Source organism: Heterocephalus glaber, unplaced genomic scaffold, assembly GCF_053883595.1.
Source record: "Heterocephalus glaber isolate CG9 unplaced genomic scaffold, H.glaber_assembly_v1.0 deba00001594, whole genome shotgun sequence".
Lineage (NCBI taxonomy): Eukaryota > Metazoa > Chordata > Mammalia > Rodentia > Bathyergidae > Heterocephalus > Heterocephalus glaber.
Window position 1 is genome coordinate 13,567,983 of NW_028258369.1, and position 10,062 is coordinate 13,578,044.

Genomic DNA, 10,062 nt, shown 5'->3' on the forward strand with positions numbered 1-10,062 from the left:
CAAAATGCTAGCCTTTAAATGTCAATGAAATACTTCACAATCACTAGTATTTATAGTCCTTTGCCTTGAAATATTAAACAAAAATCACCATTTACTTGTTTTCAGGCATTCATACGCTCTTTTTCTAGTTTAGACATGTTTTAATTCTATTTTCCACCTACTACTAAAACCTAGCTTTTAAAATAAATCTGCATGACCCCCACCAGCACACAGGAGGTGAGTTGCACAGGCACCAGTAGCACAGCCCCCCCCCCCGTCAAAATGAGAAGACACATAAACAAGTATCAAAACCAGACTTCCAGATCACCTACAGCAACCCCAAAGGGAAACAAGATGGAACACTCTGATACTCAACCACCTGGACTCCCTGAACTGGCAACAAAAGAGGATCTGGAAAAAATGAAATCAGAAATTATTTCTCACATAACAGCAGAGATTGTGCTCATAGTACAAGACATGATTAATAAATCTAGAGAGGACACATAAAAAAATAGAGGAGCTTAGGAACACGATGGAATCCCAACATAGGAAACAAATGGAATCCATAAAACAGATGCAAACAGATTTCCAGGAGATTAAAAACTCCATCAAAAGTCTACACAGCAGAATGAGCCAATGTGAGGACAGAATTTCAGATATAGAAGATAAAATTGCAATTAGTGACCAGGAAAAGAAAAATTGCTTTAAAATTGTAAGGGATCACAAGAAATCAATCCAGCAGCTGCTAGACAATGCAAAGAAGAATAACATCACACTGACTGGAGTCAATGAAGAAACAGGAGAGAGTGTAGATGACATAAAAAAACTGTTCACAGAAGTGATGGCAGAAAACTTCCCAAGCAGGGGAAAAGAACTTGACATACAGATAAGTGAGGCATATAGGACTCCAACTAGCCTTGATCAAAAAATTTCTACACATAGGCATATACTAGTTAAGATTCCAGAAACTGAACAGAAGAACAAAATTCTACAAGCAGTAAGAGAAAAGAAACAAATCACATACAAAGGAAAGCCCATCAGAATCACAGCAGACTGCTCAATGCAAACCCTCAAGACAAGAAGAGCTTGGAGTGATGTATTTCAAGTGCTAAAGGAAAACAGCCTCCAATCCAGATTGATGTACCTGCAAAATTATCTTTCAAAACTGATGTAGAAATAAGATACTTTCATGACAAACAGCACATTAGGAACTTTATGAATACCAAAGCAGCACTCCAAAAAATTTTAGACAATATCCTAGGAAAAGACAACGAGGATCACAACCCCAGGAAGCCCAGCAGGATGAATCTGTCAGGCACAACAAGAAATTAAACACAAAGGGGGAGAATCCAACAAAAAGAAAAAGTCATAACAATGATAAGTCAATATGTATGAGTTATAATCATCAATGTTAATGATCTCAATTCACCAATCAAAAGAAATAGACTGGCAGAATGGGTCAAGAAGCAAGATCGAACAATACACTGCATACAAGAAACATATTTAATTCAAAAAGAAACTCATAGTCTGAAAGTTAAAGCTTGGAAAACAATACTGCATGTGACAGGAACCCGAAAGAAAAAAAAAAAGCAGGAGTAGCTACCCTCTTTGCAGATCAAGTGGATTTCAAATCAAAATCTGAAACACTCTGGTCCCAAGAATTTCAGATAAGGGATACTGAACTTGTATGTACAAATCTATTGTGAACATGTGTTTTCATTCCTCTCAAGTAAAAACTTAAGAACAGGACTGTTGGTTCTTAACAGTAATACAAGAAATTTCTATATTGTTTTCCAAAGTGGTTTTATCATTTTACATTCACATTAGCAGTATTAGAAAATTCTAACTGGTTCACACCTAAGCTGACATTTGTTCTTTTAAAACTTTTAACTTCATCTCCCTAATGAGTGTATAATTCAATTTTGTTATTGTACTGATTAGTATTTTTCTGATTCTAGTGTTGCACACCTTTCCTTGTGCTGCACTGGCTATTTATCATCTTCTTGTGTCTACTTTTTAATTGAGTTGTTTATTAATGAGCTGTAAAAGTTCTTTACATGTTCTGGTCATAGTTTATAATGTATTATAAATATGATTGATCTGTTTAAGGACTACTTTTCATTTTCTTAACAATGTCATTTAAAGTTCTAAATTTTGATGGAATCTTATTTATCAATTTTTTTTCTTTTATACATCATGTTTTTTGTATCCTAGGAAATTCTTGTCTACCCTAAATTCACAAACATTTTCCCTTATAATATCCTCTTAAAGTTTTATAGTTTTAGTCTTTCATATTTAGGTTCATAGATCCTTTCAAGTTATTTTTATGTATGGAAATAAAGGGTTGAGGTAAATTTTCTAAATACGGATACCAAGTGTTCTAGTGCCATTTGCTGAAAACACTATCTTTTCCTCTGCTCTTAAATTGAGTTTATGTTCTACAAAATTTTAATGTTAACTAATCTTTCAAAACTCAGTGACCATATATGTGCGGTTCTCTTTCTAGATTCTCTGGTTTATTCCAATGATCTATATGTCTTTTCTTACACCAACACTGCCTTGATTACTGTAGCTTTAGAAGAAGTCTTAAAATTAGGTACTAAATGTCTTCCAATACTGGTTTTATCTTGTTTTTACTTTTCTAGGTCCCTTATACTCCTACATAACTTTTAAATTTCAATATCCAGTTCTTCATTTATAGCAAGTATACACAGACCTGAATTTTTATATATACCTTGTGTTTTCTAATCCTGCTAAATTCAAATGCAAGTTCTAGGGGCTCCTAGAGATTTCTTAGTATTTTCTCTGTAGATGATCATTTCATCTACATATAAAGATTTTACTTCTACCTTGCCAATCCTATGCTATTTGTTAATTTTTATTGCCAGACTATTTTGGTTTGGGCCTATGTTTCAAAGTTTAATGGACAGATGAAGAGTAGGCATATCTGTCCTTGTTCCCCACCTTAGGGAGAAAGCATTGTATCTTCTCCATTCATATAAGGCGTTTTTGCTGGAAGTATGGAGTACATGTCTTTGATCTGTTGAGAAGGTTCTGTTCTACTTCTAGTCTCCTGATAGCTTTTACCATGAACAGCTGTGGAATTTAGTCCAATGCTTTTTCTCCAACTAGTGACAGGATCATATGGCTTTTTCCTTTCCTCTGTTAAAATGATGACTTTTGGGGGGTGGATCTTCCAATGCTCAACCAACAGTGCCATCCCTATAGTAAAACCACTTTCTGCATACTGCCAGATCTGACTTCTAAGAGTTTGTTTTGTTAAACAAATTTCTATCTATGTTCATACTTTTTTCTTCTATTATCTTTATCCAGTTTTAGGATTAGCACAATGTTGATTTCCTAAAATGAGGGGAGAAGTGTTCCCTTTTTTTCTGCTTTAAATGTTTGATATAATTTATCAGTTAAAATGTTTATGAGCCTGCTGTTGTCATATAGGTAGGTTTTCAAGCTAGGAATATACTTTCTTTAATAGGTGCTATTCAAATTTTATATTTCCTCCAAAGTCAGTTTCATTAATTTTTCTTCCAAGGTACTTCTTAAAAGTTGTCAAATTTATTTCAAAAAACATTTTTGTAGTATGCTTTCTATATCCTTTTAAATTCTGTAAAATCTGTGGTAATGTCTCCTAGATCTTGATATTGTAATTTTAAAAATGTATAATTGATATTGTGTAATAGGAAGAAAAGGTCTAAAGGAGCAGGGGAAGTGGGAGGGGTAGGGGAACGGAAAGAAGGGAACAGAAAAAATATGAGAAAAGGAAAAAAATGGAAACAAAGACTTTGCAAATAGGGAAGGGTGGAGGGGGTGAAGGGAGGGCAGGGGAAGGGGAAAAAAATAAGAGCCAAGATACTCATGTAATGGTGCAAGATCCCAATGATGAATGTAACTGTATTTTATACCTAAAATGTACCAATAAACTTAATGGGAAAAAAATAAAATAAAATAAATCAGCACATGAAAATACATACTCCATAAAAAGACTAAAAAGCGCCTTTTAAATAGGCTACTCTTGTACATTAAAATATATACAATTCAAGACGGCAAATAAGTAGTGTACATAAGATGGTGCTCAACAAACATCATTTTATTAGAAAATCACAAATTAAAATAATGGGATATCATTATACACATATTACAATGGCCAGAATTCAAAACCTTTGCAATACCAAATGCTAATGAGGAGGTAGAGTAACAGGACCTTATACTCATTTCTGGTAAAAATGCAAAACTGTACAGCCATTTTGGAAGACTGATGGTTTCTTACAAAATTAAATGTACTCTTTCCATATGACTTAGCAATCATGCTCTTTGCTATTTACCCAAAGGAGTTTAAAACTTATGTTCATGCAAAAAGCCACACACAGATGTTTATAACAGCTCTGTCCACAATTGCCAAAAACTTAGAAGCAAAAATTTCTTTCAACTGGTAAATGTATAAACAAACTGGTACATCCAGACAATGGACTACTATTCACCAATAAAAATAAATGGGCCACCACACCATGAAAAGACATGGAGGACTCTTCAATGCATATTAGTATGTGAAAGAAGCCAATCTAAAAAGGCTACATACTGCATAACCCTAACTTTATAACATTCTGCAAAAGGCAAAACTATGGAGACAGTAAAAGATCATGGTTGCCAGGGGTTAGTGTGGAGGGAGGGATGAATCCGGGGAGCACAGAAGATTTTTTAGGGCAGAGCAATTATTCTGTGTGATACCATGATGGCAGACACAGGTCATACATTTGTCCAAACCCATACCATACACACCACACGGGAACTCTAACATAAACTAAGGGCTTTCTTGCAGAATGCCAGTGTAGTTTCATCAAAAATAACAAATACAATATAATGACATTCATCATTGGAAATTTGCATCTTTACATAGTCTCTCTTGGTTCTTATTTTTCACCCTTGCCCAGCCCTCCCTTCAACCCCTCCAGTCCTCCCTATTTACAAAGATTTTGTTCCTATTTTTCCATTTTCTCATATTAATCCTATTCCCTTCTTTCCTTTCCCCTAGCCCTCCCACTTCCTTCCCCTTTGCCCCTTTTCTTCCTATTTCACATTACCTATTATACATTTAGTCCTTACTTACACTTTCAGTTTCTCACACCAGAGAAACTATTTGGTATTTATACATGTGTGTCCTATTTATTTCACTTAAGAGTATCGCCTCAATGTGCATCCACTTAGCTATAAATGTCTCTAATTTCTCATTTTTTATGACTGAGTAGTAAAATGTACCAATGAGTAGAATGAATAATCGATAATGCAAAATAGAAAGAAAAGGTCCAAAGGGGTAGGGGTAGTGGGAGGGGCAGGGGAAAGGAAAGAAGGGAAAGGAAAAATGATGAGAAATGGAAAAAATGGAAATAAAGTCTTTGTAAATAGGGAAGGGTGGAGGGCGTGAAGGAAGGGCTAGGAATGGGGAAAAAATAAGAACCAAGATGCATTATGTAAAGGTACAATTCCCAGTGAGAAATGTAATTGTGTTGTGTACCTACAATGTACCAACAATATAATTTAATTAAAAAAAAAGAAAAGGAAAATGTGGAAACACTTAAAAAAAATAACATATACATCATTATGCACTTGTGGGGACTGGGAGTACATGTGAACTCTCTGTACTCTGTCCTCAATGGTTCTGTGAACCAAAAACTGCTCAGAAAGAAAGTCTATTGAAAAATATGTTGTATGGGATTGATGAGAGAGAGAACGGGGGGGGGGGGTTTGTTTTGGCTCAGTTTTAGAGTTTCTAGTTCATGACCTATTGGCCCCGTTACTTTGGGCCTGTAGTGGGGTGCCAAATGGCAATGGGAGGGAGTGCACAGCAGAGCAAACTGCTCATCTCATGGCCAGGAAAGAAAGAGAAAGAAGAGACCAGGGCCCCACAGGTCCTTTCAAAGGCAGGTACCCAATGACCTAGGGACCTCCCACTAGGCTCCACCTCTTCAAGGTTCCACCTCCTCCCAACAGCCCAGTCCCAAGGACCAACCCTTCAACATTCGGACCTTTGGAGAATGCATTTCCAAACCATAGCATATGTTGAGATTTTATATCTATAAATACAAATATTTATACATACAAGTATACATAAATATTTATATTTACATATCAACGACAGAAAAACCTTAAGATAACTATAAGCTCACTTCCATAAGAAAGTAACTGGTATAATGGTTTACTTTTAATCCAAATAGGAGATAAAATTACTGTAAGTGTTTTTGTAGAAGTGGTAACATGATAACCTTCTGGTATATGATGATAATCCTAATTGTATACTTAACAAGAGAGGAAAGAAAATGTGGCTGTTACCGTAGAGACTACCAGGGCTTCTTAGTGTCTCCAATTTGAGCAGTTCTACCTGTTGGGCCACTTAAATCTAAACTTACAGGTTTCTGTTTAAGAGGGAAAGGAGGAAAATGTCTACATTTGTCATAAAAAATGGTTAACGCACTATGGATAATGCAAATTAAAGTGGACAGAATACATACACACACACACACACACACACACACCACAATCACCACCAAAGTAATGGGTTAAAACTGGGTGGCTCCCAATTGCTGACATTGTTCTGATTCTCTCAGGATTGCTTTTCCCTGTCCAGGGTGCCTTTAATGTTCATTTTCACCTGTACCAAGAATATCAGGTTGCTGTAATTTTGTTAGGTTAAAGGAAAAGGATTTTTTGTTTTGCTTTGCTAGGCTAAGTAAGAGGGCTCAAAGCTCTGAGAGATTTACTCTAAGCAATCTAGGAACATCCCCTTTTGCCAGGATGTGAAGCAGTTTTGAACTGGAGAGTATAATCTCATTCACACCAAAGCACTGTGCCCTGGGTTCCTCTTAAATTATATGTACTGCAACGGTTCTAACACAAGGAAATCCTTTTCTAGATTCCTGAGGGAGCCTCAACTAACATATTCACATTTAGTATGCCCACCTCCTCACATCACACTCAATGTGTTACTGACAACAAAATAAGCCTTAACAGGTGCCTGGATCGCACTTGCTGCAATAGCCTCAGTCAACAAATTTATTATGCTCAGGATCTGTGTGAGGCCTCACATAATAGCCATGGTTTGTGTTTTAGGACACCAACTTTCTCTTTACCTGGTCCAGCTCAGTTGCTCAATAGCAGTGGCAGAACTGTCTACATATCAAGGACTTCCTTGGAGATAAATAGCCATGCAAAGTTCTGTCAATACTAATTATATTTTCAGAAACTCTAAATTTAAAAAGGTGAAAGGTTACAGAGTAAAGTTATGCTGATAGACATATGGGCAGATGCATGCTCCAGCAGTATAAAACGCAGACTGTCTTAAGCGACAAAAGCAAAACCCTACAAACGCAATGAACCAGAGAACCCTCAGCATTCCTTCGGAACAAGATTTTAAAATACCACTCAAAACTCTAAATCCTCATTTGACGTTAATAACTTTCACACTATTGCTTTTCAGAAAAGCTTCATTTCATATTTTGAGTCTGATATTAACAATCTTTCCACCATTTAGGGCTGGGTGACATCAAATGACAGACAAAGAGCTTATCAAGTAGTCTCTCCAAGCTTCAAGGCAAGCGCCAAACAAAAACAGCACCTGCTATGGACCACCCTCCATCCCCACCTTACTCTGTCTTTTCCAGGTATGGAGCAGCCAAAAAGAGGTAGCTCTGACATGTCTTTCCCATTCTGTTTCAAGTGCAAGCCGTAATAAAATGGGAAACTACGGCTGTTCCCTATGGTGGACTCCTGGGGTCCGCCTCCAGCCTCAAATGAGGAACTTGGCTTTGAGTTGACCAACGTCCTCTTACAGCCCTTGAGCCCCTGCTATGCAACTTGCCATTAAGATTTGCCGGCTTAATACTACTGATAATCAGAAACACATTAGTGGACACATATATAGTAGTTATGTATAGATCACAAATATAGAGAGAGGACAACACGTTGTCCTGGGCCCGGAGCCATTCAGACACACACACACACACCCTCCCTTCAAGTTCAAATCCCAGCGAGGCACTCTGAGCGTCCGTCCACTCCAGAGAGGGAGGGGCAGGAGCCGCGAACAGAGGTTAAACCAGACACTAGCCAAAGCAAACATCGCTTCCAGAACAGGAGAAATTTGGGGTTTGGGCGGCTGCAGGGCCCCAGAAATGACCGGGGGAGGGGAGGGAGTGTCAGCCGGTCTCAGGGAAGGAAGACAGACGGGAGCGCACTCAGCGCTGGGAGAGGAGCTGAGCTGCATAGGAGGCTGGTGTGCCCGGGGGACGGACAAGGGCGTCGCCGCCATCCCGGGCTGCAGAGCCCCCTCTCTGAGACCTGGCCGCGTCCCCGGGGTCACTGGGGCAGCCCGGTCGCCCCAATCTCTCCACAGACACTATCCCCACAGATCCATAGCGACAAGGGGAACAGGGACTTACCTGGTGCAGCGTCTCGGCTGGCAGCTGCGACGCCCGAAACAGATCGGCCACGGGGCCAGCGGCCGCGGAGGCAGTGCCCGAGGCGACCCTGGCGGCCTCAGCGGGTCCAGGACCCTGGCCCCCGCTCGCAGCGCCCACGCAGCGCGCAAAGAGCTCGGAGTAGCACTGCTGCTCACCGTCGCTCAGCAGCAGGGACGGCCCAGAGCCGCAGCCTCCGCCCGCTGCCGCCTCCATGGGCCTGCAAGGGGGCACTGCGGAGCACGTCCCCCGCTGAGGTGCCGCCTACTCCGCCTCAGCCTCGGCCGCCGCCTCCGCCTCGGCCGCCGCCGCCCCCACGCCCAGCAGCTGCCTCGCGGCCACTTCCTCCCGGCCTGCGCCGGCCCCGCCCCCCGGGCTTGAATGTTGTGCCTCCGCACGGCACATGGAGACAGGCGCGCGACGCCGGCCAATCACGGCCGAGGATCCTAGCAACGCCCCGCCCTCGACTCCCGCCCCGCCCCGCCTCGCCCCGCCCCGTGCCAGGTAACTAACTGGGCGCCGCGCCCGCCTGCTGCTAGTCACCTGCTTGGCTGGCCAAGCTGGGCAGGGAAGGCGGGCCCCCGCCCCTTGTCAAGCCCACCTTGCCCCGAGGGGCATATTTGGCTCCTTGCCCTAGCTGGGAAAGAAGCATCTAGCACACCTAGAGAATAGCGCTTGTCAGGGGACGGTAAGCTGTGGTATTTTCTCCCTAGGAGCCAGGCGCAGGTGTGGTGTCCACGCCACGCCATGCCCTTCCCAGAAAGGGGACGATGCGTGGGAAGTTAGGGCTCCCTTCTTCCAGAACAGTACTAGTTATGTCCTGAAAAGCTGGGGGACAAATAATGTCCAAAGGAATCCTATCCCAGTGTCTCTCCAAAACATTCCAGATGGTTACGAGGGTCTGCTACCTTCTCAGTCAGGCTCCAAGCTGCACTTGAGCCTTAATAAGGAATACCGTGGGTTACTCTTGAACACTAGAATAATGGGAGTTGTGCGGGATTTTTTTTTTCTTTGAACTCATGAACTTGCACTTGCCAGGCAGGCACGGTGCCACTGAGCTACATCCCCGGTGTAATGGGAGTTTTAAAAAGCCCTTTTTGTAGATTATTTGGGCCCACCCCTGGTTTTACAGATCAGGAAACTGTTGCAGGTTCACCTTTATTGATCCAACTCTCCTTGAATATCTACTATATAGCAGATATATATCCTAGGGCTGGAAAATACAGACCTCAGCAAGAGAAAGTCCTCGCCCTCTGTCTTAGTTACTTTTTTCATTCCTGAAACAAAATACTTGACACTCACAAGTTAAAGGAGGAAAGATTTATTTCAGCTCACAGTTTGTAGAGGTTTCAGTCCATAGTCAGCTGGCTACAAGGCAGGGCGACATGGCAGAGGGGCATGCAGAGGAGAAACAGTCCATGGCAGAGCAGACAGGAGGCAGCAAAGCAGCAAGCAGCAAGCCTGCCTTCTTTCTCCCCCTTTATATTCCATCCAGGCTGTAAGCCTATTGATTGGTGCCACCCACACCCAGGGTGGGGCTTCCATTATCCACTCCCAGAACTACGCTAATTCCAATCAGTGGACTAATTTATTACCACACACAGCATGCTCTAGATCTGGC

General features: G+C 41.3%; 1 protein-coding gene across 19 annotated transcripts in view; it reads right to left on the reverse strand.

Annotated features, from left to right (window-relative positions):
- The window catches only part of Reps2 (RALBP1 associated Eps domain containing 2), a 384,213-nt gene extending 375,445 nt beyond the window's left edge, over positions 1 to 8,768 (reverse strand). For 6 of the 19 annotated variants that reach the window (XR_015444115.1, XR_015444113.1, XR_015444112.1 and 3 more), the window contains exon 1: positions 8,424 to 8,766. Coding sequence is in view for 10 of the 19 variants with exons in the window: in XM_087193687.1 (XP_087049813.1) it covers positions 8,424 to 8,657 (234 nt within the window). In the remaining 9 variants the exon portion in view is untranslated. Of the gene's footprint in view, positions 1 to 8,423 lie in introns of all 19 variants that reach the window. The other 13 variants (XR_015444114.1, XR_015444117.1, XM_087193684.1 and 10 more) reach the window with 5 other exon arrangements.
- Positions 8,769 to 10,062: the final 1,294 nt, after the last annotated feature.